At 44.7% G+C, this 17304-nt stretch overlaps 1 protein-coding gene across 2 annotated transcripts in view; it reads left to right on the forward strand.

The window, feature by feature from the left end:
- The first annotated feature begins 783 nt into the window (after positions 1-783).
- Positions 784-17304, forward strand: part of MYO10 (myosin X) — a 206828-nt gene continuing 190307 nt past the window's right edge. Inside the window, exons 1-2 of one of the 2 annotated variants that reach the window (XM_087867966.1) lie at positions 784-1312; positions 4254-4373. In XM_087867966.1, the coding sequence (XP_087724092.1) occupies positions 4329-4373 (45 nt within the window). In that variant the 5' untranslated portion in view covers positions 784-1312; positions 4254-4328. The remainder of the gene's footprint in view (positions 1313-4253; positions 4374-17304) is intronic. The other variant, XM_087867967.1, reaches the window with a different exon arrangement.

Here is a 17304-nt window from a genome sequence, read left to right on the forward strand (position 1 = left end):
GAGCACCTGGAAGCTTGTTGGAAATGCTCCCCTTGAATTCCAATCTGCATTTTAACAAGATTCCCAGGTGATTCGCGGGCACCCTTGAGTTAGAGAACCTGCCCTAGAGGAAACAGTCTCAGGTGGGTCTGATCCTTCACCCATCTCACTTGCCTTTGCCAGCTTCCCTTAGGTCTAGGAAAAGGGTCACATTTTTTACGGTGCAGTTGGCCTTGTCCTCTTCCAGGTTACAAAACTGCATTCGCCCGCTGCTAGGAAAACGTCTTTTAACCTGACTGCAAGAGAGAAACTCAACACGGGAAGGCAGCTTCCAGAAATTCTGAGTAGCCTCCGTTCCCCGCTTTGATCTGGCTCAACAGCCTGGGCAGCTCGGCCGACCGCGCTTCCTTCCCCGGGGTCGCTCATCTGCCGAGCTGCATTAATGAGATCCTTGTTGAGCCCGTTCCAGGGTCCGCTGAAGATCAAAGGCACAAAAGAATCCCCCAACCCCTCCTTCCCGGTGACTATTTGGTCTCAATCACCAGAGGGTAGAGTCAACTCCCCCGCCCGCTCCTGGGTGGGGAGGCGGGGACAGGAGGAGGTGCAGCCCCCGCCTCGCCTTCCACTCCCGCAACGGAGCCCGTGTCTGCCCCAGGCGGAGTGGGCGGGGCCGGACCCTGCGGAAGCGCGGGGCGGGGTTGGCTTTGGGCCGGGCTCCTGGAGGGGTGGGGCGAGACGGACGAGCTGGGAGGGCCGGCCGAGTGGGCGGGGCTCAGCTCCTGGCGGGGCGGGACGGGGCGAGTGGGCGGGGCGAGTGCTCCTGTCTGCAAGTCTCCGAGCTGCGGTGAGCCGGCTGAGCCCCGGCGCCCGAACCTCACCGCGGCGGCGCTCGAGCGGGGAGAGCCACTCCGGGCTCGCTTTGTGGCCGCTGTCCTTCCGTCGCGGCGAGCGCCTCCGCCGGAGCGCAGAGGGAGGGGACGCGCTCCCAAGACCCCCGCCGCCCTCCCCCAGCCCGGGGGAAGAATGTGCCACCAGCTGTTCTCCGCTCGCGAGCGCGGCGCCCAGAAGTAAGGAACTTGGAGGCAGGGAGACAAAGGCTGCAGTTGGGACGGATGAGTTAGAGACTTGGGTTTGGGCAAACAAAAGGTGCGAAAGACGAGAAGGGGTTAAGGCGATGGCAGCGGGGGAGCCCCGCGGGCTCGGGTTCCTCGGAGTCGCGCCGTGACACGCATGGTTTCCCGGGACCGTCTGCTGGGCTGACTTCCGCGAGCCGGACGCGGGACTCGGGCAAGTTGCGGAGCGCCCTGGAACAATGGACAACTTCTTCCCCGAGGTGAGTGCGCTCGCGCCGGAGACCCTGCCGGAACCTGGCCCCGGCGCCCCGGGAGGGATCTGCCCACCGCGCCGCGCGCTCGCTGGGGACCTTGCCCTAAGCCCGGGAGGGCGAAACTTTTCGGGAGTCGCCTGAAATCACCGCCCCCCCGGAGTCTCCGGATGAGTAAGCCGAGGCAGGTTTTGTTTGGTCCCGCGCTCCGGGACGTAGCGAAGGTGAGCCTCCTTCCGCGTGGGTGGCTGGCTCACGGGGTGTCCCCGGGGCGCCCCTCTCGAGGTGAGGCGCCGGCCGCCGGGGCCCGACTGCCTGGGTGCGGGAAGCCCAATAAAATGTTCAACGGGGACGTGCCTTTCTCCAAGAAAGTTCTGGTCTGGTATTTCCTTTACAAAACGTGCCGGCTTCCTGTGAGAGGGGCGCAAACCCTTCCAGAGGAGCCGGCTTAATGAAGTGCGAGAAGAGAGGCGAGGGTTTAATCATTCACCGTGTTCTCCGCCTGCGGGACCTTTGGAGTCTAGGCTGTCGTTCTCACCAAGATGTACTCGTTCAGGGTTTGAGATCATTCCAGAGGCGGAGATCAAAAGCTCATGTACTTGTGCTGAAGGTCCTTGGCAGATTTTGAATTCGAATTTAAAGAAAATCGTTTAGGGCAAACTGATTATTTTTAAAGATTAAACTGATGCCCCATATAGGGTCATTGAGGGCGGGACACCACGGTTACTTGAAAACCCTTGACTTGAGAACCTTTTTTTTCCCCCCTCCCTGGGATAGAGAGTTACAGTGGTTTCTTGGCTTCTTCTCCTTTCTTGGTTGTGTTTATTTAACAAATTTTGTTTAAGTTTGAGGTTTGAAGTGGCTCAAAGTAAACTTAGTTGACTTAAGGGAGTCTAATATGACTTTCATTGAAAGCCAGGGGATGTTGGACAGTTTTGGAATCTTCCAGCAAATTACATCGGTGAGGGTTTGTCTCTGTTCGCCAACTTGCTTTATCAGACTTAATTGGATATAATATTTCAAGTCATCAGCCTTCTGGTTGCTTACTGTATTCTCACAACTATTTTTAATGGCCAAGTGATATATTCTTGTGTCATAGTAATGTTCATTTTTTCAAAGTGGCATCTTGTATGTGATACCCACATTTGCTGTGAGAGGCAGTCTGGAAAGGAATTAACCATTCATGAATTCATATTTTTACTTTTAAAGAAATCTATGGTTGAGACTATAGCTTTTTTTTTTTTTTTTTTTAACCCATACACCTTTGTTTTCATGAAGAGAGCACCAGAGCTTTTCACAGGAGTTGCAGGTTAACCAACAATAAAGGACCAGTGGGCTGTTTAATTGCTTTCATCTGTAAGAAAACCTAAGCTCTGCCCGCAGGACACTAATTCCTAACTTTTTTTGGTTTTGTTTTTGTGTTATGGGTCCCTTGGGAAAGCTCATGAGACATAGAGTTTGTGTTTGGTTTGTTGGGGATTCAGTCCCCTTGAAACCTGTCTGTGGACCTCCGAGGGAGGGGGCTTGTGGCCTCCCCTTGGGAAGATCTCTGCCCCCTAGTGCAAGTGGGGGGAAGTGCAGGATAACTAGGACAGCTGTAACCTGCACTCAGGTTCTGTCCTTGAAATACTCTTTTTCCTTAGACCATACTTTGGTTCAGTGTAAGGAGACCTGGTTGTTGTATTTGATTTCAGTGATTGAAGTTGGCCTTCGGCGATCATCTACACCCCCTCTTCATTTCCTAGATGATGAATCTTAACCTAAAGACATTAAGTCACTTGCCTAACCTCGGGGAGCTTATTATAGAATGCAGAGCCTTTTTTCTCTGTTGCTGGTGACTTGAGTACTTTGGGAAATTTGCATTTATTTAAAGTTACGCTTTTAATCTTGCTATGTATTTGTATTATAATATTTCTAATCAACCTTCAAAGTTCCATCCCTGATTGTAATCACTTTGAGTGGGAGGCCAGAGAGGCTGCATAGTGCTGTATTAATTGGAGACAAACTCTTAACATAGATCCTGTCTCTCTCTGTTAGTGCCTTATAACAGACCATCCTTTTGTTAAATTTTGATAAATTATCCAGTGAAGAAAATCATGTGATGTTAGAGTAGAAACAGTAAGTGTGGCAGTGACATGTTTCCAAGGACAGCAAAACTGTAGGGACTCAGTAGTGTCCTGGTAACTGATGTCTTTGCTAACTTTTTTCATTGTGATTTAGGCATAATGACTTGTTGCTTGTTGGACCACAGCTTGAAGCTAACGCTAGCAATTGAAAAATAATAAGATATTGCATGTCTTAGCTTTATGCAAGTATGGCCAGAGAATAACAAAATGGGGACTTATTGTGACTAGCAGCTGCTGTTTAGAGCTGGGCTCAAACTGGGTGCCATTGACGTTTTGGGTCACTTAATTCTTTGTTATTGGGAGGCTGTACTTTGCCTTGTAGGATGTTGAGCACCATCCCTGCCCCTATCCACCAGGTGCAAGTAGCGCCCCCCAGCTGTGACAACCAGAATGTCTGTGGACATTGCCAAATGAGCCACGGGGAGCAAAATCCCTCCCAGTTGAGAACCCCTGAGCTAGCTCATGGAGCGTGGCCTTGTGGAATTAATTCCTGTGTGTGTTGTAAGCACGGACTTCTTGCCTGCACTTGCCTGCTCTAAATAGCATCAGGCCTTTTGCTGCTGGCTTTGCCGTCCACTGAGGGCTCCTGGTTTCTAAGCGTTCCCCGGGATTGGAGAAGCTGAGTGCCCCACACCCCCCAATAGAGTTGCAGTCCCTTCATGACCTTACATTTTTATGGCTTCTCGCAATTAAATTATGTGCACGCTTCTGGGAAAACTTGTTTTTTCAGCATTTGGAGGTAAGTTGCTAAAAAGTTTACTGGAGGCAGAAACTAAGTTGAGGTATGTCTATAACCAGAAGCAATTTTTTTTTTCTTTTTAAAGCAAACAGAGAAGGCTCAACCAAGTGGCAAGACTATTTTGCAAACATGTTGATGTTTTGAAGTGGATGCTGTTTCCATGTCCCCGGGGCCACGTACAGCACCGAGGGTCCTGGAGAGGCCAGTAAGCACCAGCGGAGCCCATAAATGAGCCTGACTTTTCTGTTTTCTATTTTAGGAGTAGGTGTGGCCTACTGACTGTTTAAACAAAAGATCTTTTGAGGCTTATTAATGGAACTTACATGAATGCTTTGGTTTTTCAGAATATATAAAATGTACACAAGTATGACCACAAATACAAATTTAGAAAGCAGGTTATTACCGTCTTAAGACTTACATTGCTCACGAGAACATTCCAGCTGCACCTATTTCTTACGACCTGGTTCACTCTCAAGATGTTAAATGGAATCCCCTTCCTTGTTTCCACTTAATTTGGGAAGGTGTCTTGATTTTGGTGGTTCACCTAGAGCTGTTCAAATAGCTTTTGAAGCTGGAAAGAGTTCCTAAGCCCATTTTTCTCCCCTTTTCATAGTATTTTGGTTTGGTTTTAGGTCTTGTCTTGATGAAAAAAAGAGAATTAAGACTGTTACTTTGGGGCATGCCTTCCCTCCTCCCCAAATCCTTTCTCAAGGGCTTCCTTGTTCCACCAGATCCTGAAGGTCACCCGTTTGACAATATGAAATAGAATCAGACCATTTGCTGCTATCTTCTTTTCTCACAGTGGAGTTATGGCGCCTTGCCTCTTCACACTCTATAAAGATTTCTATTGTCAAATACTCATTTTCAGGCCCCTGCCAGCTTGGGGACAGCAGAGCGCCCCCCCCCCAACAGCTGCAATCAGGACAGTTGTTGCCAGTAGGGAGCCCTAATCTCCCGGGCCTGGCAGGGAAGGGCTGCTCTCCCCAGATCTTGTGGCCTGCTGTTCTCACCTCTCAAATCAGGCACAAACCAGCGCGGGCGGGCCCTCACTCTTCAGCCAGTGTGGAGGCAGGAGAGAGCAGTGTTTGCTTCTCCAGCTCTACTGGCTTTGAGTGGGGTCACCTTTAAGGACCTGAGCCTTGAATGTGCTCTTCTCTTGATGTTGGTAGGAAATAGTAGACTTTATGTTTTTTAACTTTTAAATTTATTTTTTTATTGAAGTATAATTAACACAGTGTTAATCATTTCAGGTGTACAGTATTCAATCCTATGTGTTACTCAGTGCTCATGGTGATTAAGCGTACTCTTGACCCCCTTTATTTCTCTCTGTTAAGGATACCTTATTAATAGGTGTCAAAATTTTTGTGTTCAGAATAACTGCTACATAACATTTTCATATCCCCTGCAGGGAACATTCAAGAATGAGCAACCAGCGACTTCTCCATTAAGCTTGACCATACTTCCCCTAAATGCCCCTAGTTGGAATGAAAAGGGCCTCATCCCTGAAGGTAGAAAAGATGTGGCTTTTGGAAACCCGGCTACACCCTTCTCCCCTGTGGGATCTTGGGTTTTCTGACCTTCCTGGGCTTTATTTCTGTGGGCATAATTGGGTCAACCTTGAGTGATTATTAGAATTTGAGATAAGATTTACTTGGCACATGGTAGGTGGGTAATAAGAGATTTGTTACAGTAATTAAGTAAGAGCAAGTGGCTCTTGATGGTGAATGGAGTTGCAGTATTCAGTGCTACAGAGACCTTGGCTTTAGCGCTGTTCCCCAGTATCATTTCTTCTGCTAGATTGCACTTACATTTTCTCCCTTTCAACCTGTACACTTCTGGCACATTTTACCTTTCCAGAATTCTGTCTGAAGCATGTCCGTATTGCTAATAAAATCAAGCTCACATTCCTTAGTCTGATTTTCCAGGCGCTCTGATCTTGCAACTCTTTATTCTTTTTTCCCACGTGAATTCTACTCTAGAGGATCTCTTACTGGTCCTACTCTACGCTTTTGTGCACCCGTCCTCTCTGCTGATCGGATGTCCTGCCCGGCTAGCTCCTTTTTTGAAACCATCCCTGACCGGTCTAGTTTATCGTGACCCATACCTCTCTTTCTTTCCTCTGAACTTGGCTCCTCCTCTTTCTGTCCTGGTCTTGTTAGGAATTTACCCTGGTTAGCCAGAGGCTTTACATATCTTTTTCTTTATCCCCCTCTCAAATGAATAAACAGAGCCTCGAGAGATTAAATATCCCATTTATACGTTTTATCACCTCATTTGCACGGAGAGGTCCTTAAGGATGGGATTCTCTCCTTCTGTAGCCTTTATTTTCCCCTTAAGTATGGATCTTTTTATGGTGGGAGGAGTGATGCTTATAATGTTTTTTCCTTGAATGTGAAGCATTTTACGATTCTTTGAGGTCAGTAATCATTATAGCTAAGGTTTACTGAGGGCTCTATGTGCCAGGCATGGCATGGTCCTGAGTACTTGACATTCAGTAGCTCCTTTAATTCATTTGACAGCTCTTGGATTAAGTCCCCACGGATGAAGAAAGTGAGACACAGAGAGGTTAAGTAAGTAGCCCAATGTCACACAGTTAGAAAGTGATCATCAGGATTTGAATGCACACCTGTGTCTCCAGATCCTCTGTACTCCTCACTGCCGTTCTTTTCTGTCCTGTTGGTGTCATTTGCCATATGCTTTTATCATTGTTTCTGGGCTCTTTGAAGTGCTATATACAGTAGGTAGTTCATAAATGATTTTTGAGTTAAACTGCGTGGGAGTTTGTGGAAACGTCCACACTCCAGAACCATTGAAACCTGGTAGGAAAATGTGAACCCCGCCATAAATTTTTATCTGGTTTGCTTTTTAAGAAAGACATACCTTCTGTTTCCTTGTGAAACGTGGTTTCTAAAGCTGCCGGCCCTGACCTCATGATGACGGTGGGAAGATTTATGTAATAAGACACTTAGAAGACTCACGTTTTGAGATGTGTTTATTAGGACTCATTTGTTTCCCCAGTTCTGGCTATCTGTTGTTGCAGGGTTTCTCTTTGAGGTTTTCTGATGGAATCTTGTCTGTCAATTCAAGATTCTGGCCGCTTCCCCAGGCTTTCTCCACGTCCGCTGCTTGGTGCTCCTGGCGTGATTGCAGACGGCAGAGCCGAGCATTTCTCAAAGAGCATTCCTTGACTAAAACCTCTCGCTGCCTGGCCGACAGCTTTTTCGGAAATGTGTCCACCAGGTCGAAAGTATGAAACTTGAGTCCCCAGTTTAAAGCTAGCATCTCCTGTCACGTGACCTCCTGTCACCTGACTCTGCCAGTTACGGGGAAAGGGGTCAGCGCTCTGTGCCAAAGTCACGACAGGTCTGTTGAAATTCAGCCCCGAGTGAGGGCGTGACACGGGGAGTTGTAGATTTGAGACCTCTGCCTTCACCCAAGCTTCGGTATCTGTTCTTCAGGATTAAAATCATCTCCGTATAAAAGGATTTTATATGTGAAATTTTTTTTTAATGAGTTATGAGCAAAGAAAAGGTAGGCAAGGTTGAATTTTTGCTCTTTGGGGTAAGCCTGCTTACCTTTACCAATTGTCGGACATTTAGAGGTGAAGATAAAAGATTTGGGGGATGTCGGAGTTAGAATGTAAGCTTTTTTACTTGGCCTGTTACCCAACATCAGGTCTGAAAAGAATTCCATAATTGTTTTAAATGCCTTTTTTTTTTTCTTGGTCCGTTAATAACACGAGTAGTACCCATTGACAATGGTATACATTATGGAGAGAGGTGGACTTTTCAAAACCTTGTGTTCGTGAGGTCTACTTTTTCTGTTAAAATTTCTTTAAAAGAAGTTTATCCATAGCCCACATGCTCATGTGTGCAGCTACCATTAATCTTTGGTTTTACTAGCTTCATATTTATTTAAATTATGCTTTAAACAACTCGATAAATGCAGATTTACTATCTCATTAGTAATTGACATTACTATGTCAAAAGTAATGTACTGTTTGCCACGTCATTCTTTTTTTTTTTTTAAAGATTTTATTTATTTATTCGACAGCGATAGAGACAGCCAGCGAGAGAGGGAACACAAGCAGGGGGAGCGGGAGAGGAAGAAGCAGGCTCATAGCGGAGGAGCCCGATGTGGGGCTCGATCCCATAACTCCGGGATCACGCCCTGAGCCGAAGGCAAACGCTTAACTGCTGTACCACCCAGGCACCCCTTGCCACGTCATTCTTAAATTCATTTCTTCTTTCCTTAATCCTGCAAAGAATGCATACTAAATTTAGAAAATGCCATAAGCAAGAGACAAAAACCGCCTGGGTCCAACTTTTAATGTTTTGGGATCCTACTTTTAATGTTTTGGGCTTTCCATACCTCTGTATATATGGTTCTATAAAAGCACACCTATAATATTTTCCATTTAAGTGTTGATTGCAAAAAGCTTTAAATGTCAAGAAACTTGTGTGTGTCATTTTCAAGGTCAGGGGCAAAACTACAAATGCAGACCCTATATCACATATCTAAATATTTAAAAGTTATAAATCAAGCTTACAAACTGGTACATAAAATGTCTTTGCCTACCTTGACACATATACTTTCATTAGGACACAGTCAAAAAAAATGTGTAAAGCTATGGTTTTTATTGCTGAAAGTCAGCAGAATATCAAAGGTAAATGAAGATAATTATAGTTGCACATGCCTGGCCGTTCTTTTGATAGGCCAGTGATGTCTGCATGAGTAATAGATGTATAGTCCATTATATATTTTCCATAAATCTATTTCCCTTGCCCATATTTCAGCAAAATCACTAAATTATATGGTTATAGTCAAGATTTTCACAATTTATGTTTTATTGGCAGTAACCCCAAAGTAAATAGACCTTTATTGAGTCCTAGTGGTTCTTTGATTATTTTTATATTAACTTCAGTTTGGAGAAGGCCTGCTTTGTAAAGCAGGACTCTAGTTATTGGCATTGTCAACAAAAATTCATACAGTAATATTTACTTATTTTTCTTTTTTTTAAATGAAATACAATTAACAATAATTAACATAGTGCTGTTAGTTTCAGGTATACAGTATAATGAATCACCAACTGTACATTGCTCACTGCTCATCAAGATAAGTATACACTTAATCCCCTTTTTCATTCATGCAGCAATATTTAAAGGAAGAATAGGGTTGCATGTGATCATTGATTTTGCAGAAAGTACTAAATATTTTAAGTAAATTATATAAATCAATACTGTGAATTTTCACTGTTCCTCAAACTTTTCAATTCTGTGTACATTATAAAGAAAGCAATTCATTAAAAATCTGTTTTCAAATGAAACTATACTTTAATGCATCTTGGCCACAAAATAATCTGCATAAAAATGTGTTTGGGGATAATGTGTGTGTGTTGAATCTTTTCCTTCCTAGTCTTACAAATGTTTTTATTAATCTGTTTTAAATATTTTCTTGAAATTTCAGTTTTTTGTGTTTTTGGGGTTTTTTTTCCCCAAGATTTTAGTTTTTTGAGAGAGAGAGAGCATAAAAGCTGGAGGAGAGGCAGAGGGAGAGGGAGAAGCAGACTCCCCACTGAGCAGGAAGCCTGATGCAGGGCTTAATCCTAGGACTCTGGGATCATGACCTGAGCCAAAAGCAGATGCTTAACTGACTGAGCCAGCCAGGCGCCCTGAAATTTCAGTTCTGTTGTATGCTTCACATGTCCTTTCTGTTTGATGAAATTTTTCTCTAAAATTTTAAGAACACTCTTTTAAATTTTGGGAAGCTTTTGCAAGTATTAATAGTAAACAATAGTTCATATCAAATAACTGCCATGACCGCATGTTCCAAAATAACATTTTCCATCAGAGACCATGATTCATTCTTTGAGGAACTTCTGTTTATTTACTACTACTACTACTTCGTCTTCTTCGTCTTCTTCGTCTTCTTCGTCTTCTTCGTCTTCGTCGTCTTCGTCGTCTTCGTCTTTGTGATGTGCAGGGGATACTCTAGAGCCTACAACCCAAGGTAAGAGTCCTAGGTGTCTGGGTCTAAGAGTGACCCTGCCCATTCCTCCCGGGCATCTATCATCATTTATATGACCATTTTAGGTTGTTTCTAGTTGTTTGCTTTCATAGAAAACACCACACAAATGTTCTTATACCTAGATCATTGTATGCTTATCTGATTATTTCTTGAGGATAAAATCACCTGGGAGTGGAGATGTTTGATCAAAGAGTTTGCACATTTTTAGTTAGATTATTTGTCAGTGAAAGTTTTATGAGAGGTGTCCGCACAGCTTACGTACAACAGGCACAGCCGAGCCTCCCAGTCCTGATGTGTTTATGACAGCAGGGATTTTGTGCCTTCTAATTAGAATCTTAATGACATGCATTATTTCACTAAGGAAGTTATCACATAATACTAGACTTGTGTCCACTGTCAGGTTCTCCTCTGAGCTGCAGGGGAGAGAGATGGTCTCAGGTGATTACAAGCAGGACGGTTATTCACATCGGGCCCTTAGAAGATCGCTGTGTGGGCGCTGATGTTCATTTAAGTCGCCAAAGTGCACAAAGGGACCTGGCTTTACCTTGCCTGGGGGGCCATTGGCCATTTGTTTGGGGAACCGTTTACAGGTTTTTTTGTTTAATTCTCACTCTTTTGTATTGTAAATATCCTTGTGTGTTAACCGTGGGCCACAACAGTTACAGAATAGTGGTGGTTCTAACTGTAGGGATTTAGGAATCCTAAAATACTGTGTGTGTGTGTGTGTGTGTTTTACTTTAAAGCTTATTCTTTTTACCCCCATGAAATCTCTCCATGAACTTTGAAGGGAGTGTTGAGTGCTAGGTGAAAATAACACTACCCCTTTTATAGTATATGCCGTTGTCATTTAATACAGGTTTGCATCTGTTTATTCCCACCCGCATTTCATTCTTTTAATGATGGGAGTTAAGCCTTCTTGGGATGCTATAAAATGCAACAAGATATTCCTGTCATCCCCCAGTATCTCAGCAGGACTGAATGGAAAGGGGATTTCTTTGATGAAAGCCAAGACGGCTAAGGCCATCCAGAGGGTTCTTACTCGAGTCCTGTGTTGAATCAGGCCTGTAGTGGTGGCAGCAGGGAGAGAATCTTCCAGGAGAACGGTGTGGCGGGGGAAGCTAGTCCAGGCAGCTGCAGACAGCTGCCACCTGAAGGCTTGTGACTCCACGGGGAGCCGTGCCCTTGGTCCTGCGACTGTGAACTCCACTGGGAACGTCGGCGCGCGGAGATGGAAGGGCGGCCCTCAGATTCTTGCCCTTGTCTGGTGCTGGGTGTTTGGGAGGAAATGCCCCGTGAAGATGAGCCCAGTAGGGAAGCAGGGGAGTGTTTTTCCCAGTTATCTCTTACCGGGCAGGGGCTCTTTCTTCCTACTTCTTTCTGCTTCTGGCCCCGTGCTTCGAAAACAGAGATAGCTTATTGGGCACAGGGGAAACGAAGAAAAGAGACCAATCCTATGAAAAGGAACCCTTTCTAACTTTGTTTACCCCCCAGAGGAGGGGCCGCTTGGTCACCAGGGATTGGGCCATCTCCACTCTTCCAGCCCAGGACTCTGCCAGAACTGCCTTCACACCTCCTGCCGGTTCCCCTGTCCATCCCCACCCTGGATCCCTGCCCTTGCTCCTTCTCTCCTTGTGTAATTAACATATGAGCTGAGAGTGCTTCCTGAGTCCTAGGGAGACCCCTGTATTCTCCTCACCACCTGGCTTGGAGAGCAAAGGATGTCTCCACAGATGAATTTTTTTTTCTTTATACCTCCTGTTTTTTTGTGAAAAACGTCCACTTGCTCTTGTTTTTTCCACCAAGAATGTATATAGAGTATGACGTGTGTTTCAGCAACACGTAGGTGAGCTGTGCTTACAAGTGTAAGATTTTGTTTAAACTACTTTATATACATGAGATCTGTGTATGCGTGCTCAGGTGCTGGTACGTGTCACGTGCACGCCATGTGCACAGTGCTCGCTCGTGTATGTGACGCGTGCATATACACACGTGCACGCTGCAGTCATATATGAGACTGCACGCACACATGCACGTGGGCACAATGCACACCCACACATGTGACACGTGTGCATACACACATGTGCACAGTGCAGCTCACCTGTGTACCACACGTGCATATACATACATGTGCACATGTGTGCACGCCTGTGTTTGTATTAGGTTTAGCACCGTGGCCCCAGACCGACGCAGTCACGGCCATGGGTGTGGGGAATGAAGTATCTCCCCAGGGCCATGCTGCCTCACAGCTTTGTCCACAGCTAGGAGATGAATTGTTCGCCATTGAGCAGTTGCCTTCAGTAGGCAGTATTTCTGAACTGCTTACGGTTTTCTAAGATAAAGGTTAGAAAAGCAGCCTCTGCACCTTTTCACATGTTACTTGCTTTGTTAGGTTGGGGGTCATCAGAATACCGCTTTGTTAATCAGAGGTCCTGCATTTCCTTAAGATTTTCATTGTTTAGGGATTTTCTCAAAGGTAGGTGTCAAGTTCAAGGATATGAATTCGTGTATACTATAAATTCTAGCACTAAGTTTTTCAGACCTTGAGAACCACTGAAATTTCGGATGTTTCTCTTGGTAAGGTAGTTTTGCGGCTGTAACAGTTTCCTTCTTGCCTTGGGCAGGTCTGTTAGGTTACCGTACTTTAGGTTCTAAAACCATGCTTGGTTAAGATTTTGAGAAAGCCAGTGTATCTTTTCTTTAAATATCGATGGAGTATAAATAATACGTAAATAAAATAGAAAGACGGAATCTCCTGTTGTATTTTAAAGTATATATCCGAAGAAAAACATCTGAGAAAACGAGCTCTTGGTTCTATGATCAGGACGTGACGCTGCCAAGCAGTGTCTCGGAGAGAAAGCAAGCAAGTCAGGGCCTCCTGGCCCATGTTGTGGAGGGTAACTTGTGCATCTGTTTTTTCACCATAGTTTTTATTTTCCTTTATTTTACCGTCATAAAAAAATAAAAGCACGGGTCATCAGTTCTAAAAGTGAAAATGAGGAGCAAAAATAGCACTAGGTTGGCCGCCTTCAGCGGTCTGTAAGCAGTGGTGAGAAAATGGGCCTCTGAAATTGCAAAATCTCTGGGAGCTGAGAGGGCCCTCCGTGGGAATGTAACTCTGTCCTCGTTTGCCTGTTATCTTTGTGCTGTCAAGTAGATTCCTATTACCCTAAGGCACAGAGAACTAAGTTACCTTACCCAAGACTTACCACCAAATGATGGGGTCAAAAATAGAACTGAGGTTGTGTCCATCGAGTCTCTTAAAATCCTCATGGACTCTTCAACCTCCCCTAGGTCCCTAAATGTGAATCTTTACAGTTGGCACGTGCACGTGGAACAGGGGAATAGGATACCCTCAGAAGAACAAGACGTTACTATAAAATGTTTGATGGAGTTGAGTTAGCTATTCCCTGTAGGAAAGCAGAATTGTGGCAACTTCTTTTAATAGCTGGTACGTCCGGTCTTTAGCACAGCCCAGTGTAGGACAAAATTTTCTTTCTTTTTTCTTTTTTCTTTTCCTTCCTTCCTTCCCCCCTCTTTCCTTCCTTCCTTCCTTCCTTCCATCCATCCATCCATCCATCCATCCATGTTCTAGCAGTGTTCTCTAACTCAAGTCAATGGCTTATTTGTCCAAGGAAGAAATATGACCTATACTTAGGATTTGATATAATGTGGGATTTTGGTAACGAATAAATGGAACTCCGGGTGATGGCTAAGCCACAATGCGGTCTTGTCTGCCTCTGTGCCATCTGTACTTTTCTGTTATCCAGTTTAACTTGTGAAAATGTATTGACACAGGAAATGTATTGAAAATGTATTGAAATTGGTGGGGACTGTGCTAAATTGTTTACATGGATTAATTCATATAATCTGCCAATTTTTTTTTTTTTTTTTTTTTTTGAGTGTGAGAGAGCAAGCCCGGGGGCGGGGGGAGGAGGAGAAGAGAGAGGGAGGAGGGGGAGGAGGAGAAGAGAGAGGGAGGAGGGGGAGGAGGAGAAGAGAGAGGGAGGAGGGGGAGGAGGAGAAGAGAGAGGGAGGAGGGGGAGGAGGAGGAGGAGAGGGGGAGGGAGAGGAGGAGGAGAGGGGGAGGGGGAGGAGGAGGAGAGGGGGAGGAGAAGGAGAGGGGGAGGAGAAGGAGAGGAGGAGGAGGAGAGGGGGAAGAGGGGGAGGGGGAGGAGAGGAGGAGGAGAGAGGGAGGAGGAAGAGGAAGGGAGGAGGGAGAGAGAGAAGAAGAGAGAAAAAAGCTTAAGCAGGCTCCATGCTCATGCAGAGCCTGATGTGAAACTCGATCTTATGACCCTGAGATCACGACCTGAGCTGAAATCAAGAGTCAGATGCTTAATAGACTGAGCCACCTGGGTGCCCCAGATCTGCCCAATAATCCTATACAGTTGGTACCGTTCTCATCTCTTTTACTTATAAGAATAGAGCCCCAAAGAAGCTAAGTGATTTGTCCACGTTCACACAGCTGGGAAGTGGTAATGCTGGAATTTGGACCCAAAGATACCCAGCTCTTTGGAACTTGAATTCCTTTAGAGGTGATGCCAGTAGTTTGTGTAGAAGGAGGTGAAGACAGAATCAGTGTGGAAATCATTAGGAATGCATATTTGCATCTGCGTAGAGAACAGACCAAAGTCATGTGATATAAGACCGAGAAGAATTAGCTACTTTTGCCAATGACTAGAACAAGGAATTGAAGTTTTCCTGTGATCGAAGCAGGACCACAGCCTTGATTGATCTTGTGACGGCAGCCACTGAACGTTCACCGACGCCGGTATCGCAGGCGTTCTGTTGGGGACAACATTCAAAGACTAGTTTCTATGCAATTTGTAGATTTCTGGGGCGATTTCCTACTGAAGACGGAGGTCACACTGAATTTCCTAAGTCCTTTTTCTTGGCTTTTGTATGTTTCTGATAAACTCCAGATTCCCATGAAGTGATGCTGTGAGAAGGCATGTTTGCTTTGGAATCTGTGTGCAGTTTGTGACTCTCGTCATGTGCGTTGCGATGGCTTCTGTCTGCCTTGTGGCTGTGGCGCTCAGCTGTCCCGTCATACTTCTGCACCGGGAGCGTTCATATCTTCCTCCGCGGAGATGGATAAAAGTGCCATTTCATTTACGTTTCGGGCTAAATCTTTTTTTATAAACACATTTTTAGGTTCACAGCAAGTGATAAAATTTTAAGAAACCACCATTTTGGTAATCGGCCCTCCTTCTACTGATGTGAGATTTTTACTAGATAATTAATGGTTTACATTTACGTGAACTGTGCAGAGCTGTAATTCCGTTAAGGTGGTGCTGTGTTGGTTAATGTTTTCTGTTCCTCATGAATATGATTTTGTAGTTTAAAAAGTACTAGCACGAAAAAGAAAATGCTAGCTAGCATGGTTGTATCAGCAGATCTGCTCTTTGTCATAAAGTGTGTAGTCGGAATGTCGCTAAGGGTTTGGTGAAGCATTACCGGTGGGATTTGAATTTTATATGGAATAGTGGCCTCAACTGGACAATTTTGCCTCCCCGGGGACATTTAGCAATGTCTGGAGACATTTTTGGATGTTACCACTGATGTGGGGAGGGTACTGCTGCCACTAGTGGGTGGAGGTGAGGGATCCTACTGACATCTTGGGATGCCCAGGACAGTGCCCCACAGCGCAGACTGATTCAGTCCCAATGTCATTAGTGCCAAGACTGAGAAACCCTGATACAGAAGATTGACTTGATTCTGTAAAATTACCCTCTTGTATATCAGTTTTCTGTTTTCTAAGTAAAATGATTACTGCTAACATAATTTCCTGTAACATATTTTTTAGGGGTATTTGTGCGTGGCTGATTTTTAAAATTTTAATATCCAAATTCATTATAGTAAATTTGCTTAGTCATGTTGTACATCTAGGTTTATAGTTTATTCTACAATTGATTTCTCTGGCCTTCATGAAAAACAAAATGTATTTATTATTTGTCTGTACATTTATACAGTAGGCTATAAAGTTGTTTTTTTCTAGGCCTCCTTAACTGTGAGCTTCCATTTGTCCTAAAAGGCAAAGGAATAGGCAGTAGGACAAGCTCCATCGCAGGACACCAGGAGACCAATGAGTAGATTTGAGATGAAAGAAAGCCGGAAGGGCCAGCATTAGAACTCTGCTCTCTGGACCTCTAGCCACTTGATTCTTTTCATTCATTACCAAGCACCTGGGTCACCAACCCTGTTAATGCATGAGGCAGCCTCTTGCAAGAACTAAGCGAACCTTTACCAACAAACTCCACGCCCTCTTTTCTGCTTCTCCTTATTTTGATGAGTAAGAGTGGGATCTTTCTTTTGGTTTAATTTTCACCTAGCATGTTGCTTTTTGCAAGCTACAGCCGTGAATCACTGCACGTTGGTAAGGGAGGTTGAATCAGCAGGCTAAACTTTGAGATCAATGGAAGAATTCTTCTAAGTTCATACCAAACCTTCAGGCAGGAAGGAAATGAAGTTGGGTTCATCTTAAAGTTCCTGGATTTAGGGGCACCTGGCTGGTTCAGTCAGGAGAGCATGCAACTCTGGATCTCAGGGTCACGAGTTCAAGCCCCACGTTGGGCATGGAGCCTACTTAAAAAAAAAAAAAAAAAGAGTTCCTGGATTTAATCTGCGGTTTAGAAATGAGTTTTCTTTTTTTTAGGTTCTGCTTTATTGAGGTATAATTGGCATATAAAATTGTAAGATATTTACAGTGTACATCAAGGTAGGCATTCTTCCCATGTTCCTCCTCACCTTTTCTCCCCCACTAGCAAGAGGACCAAACAGAGAAATAATCTGATTTTCTGTGGACTTTGTTGCTTTCTAATGTGGAAGGCGCCATAACAAAACCTCTTTCTAGATAAACTTTTAGTGTCCTGCCTGTTTTTGTTTGTTGATTGGGAATCATTTAAATACAAAGGCTCTCAGGACTCCAAGTGGGATGATTTGTTACAACAAGAGTCCGTACCTCTACCTCGTTGACGCAAAGTTCATTTACTAAGTGGATCATCTGTTGGGCGTTAGCTGACCCTGATGTGGGATTAAGGACTCTGGACACACAGTTCATGATAGAAATCTGGGCTGGATAGGCTGGTAATGAGGCTTCCGTGATGACA

Source organism: Ursus americanus, chromosome 15 (assembly GCF_024610735.1).
Source record: "Ursus americanus isolate L20-20 chromosome 15, mUrsAme1.1.p, whole genome shotgun sequence".
In the NCBI taxonomy this organism is placed as follows: domain Eukaryota; kingdom Metazoa; phylum Chordata; class Mammalia; order Carnivora; family Ursidae; genus Ursus; species Ursus americanus.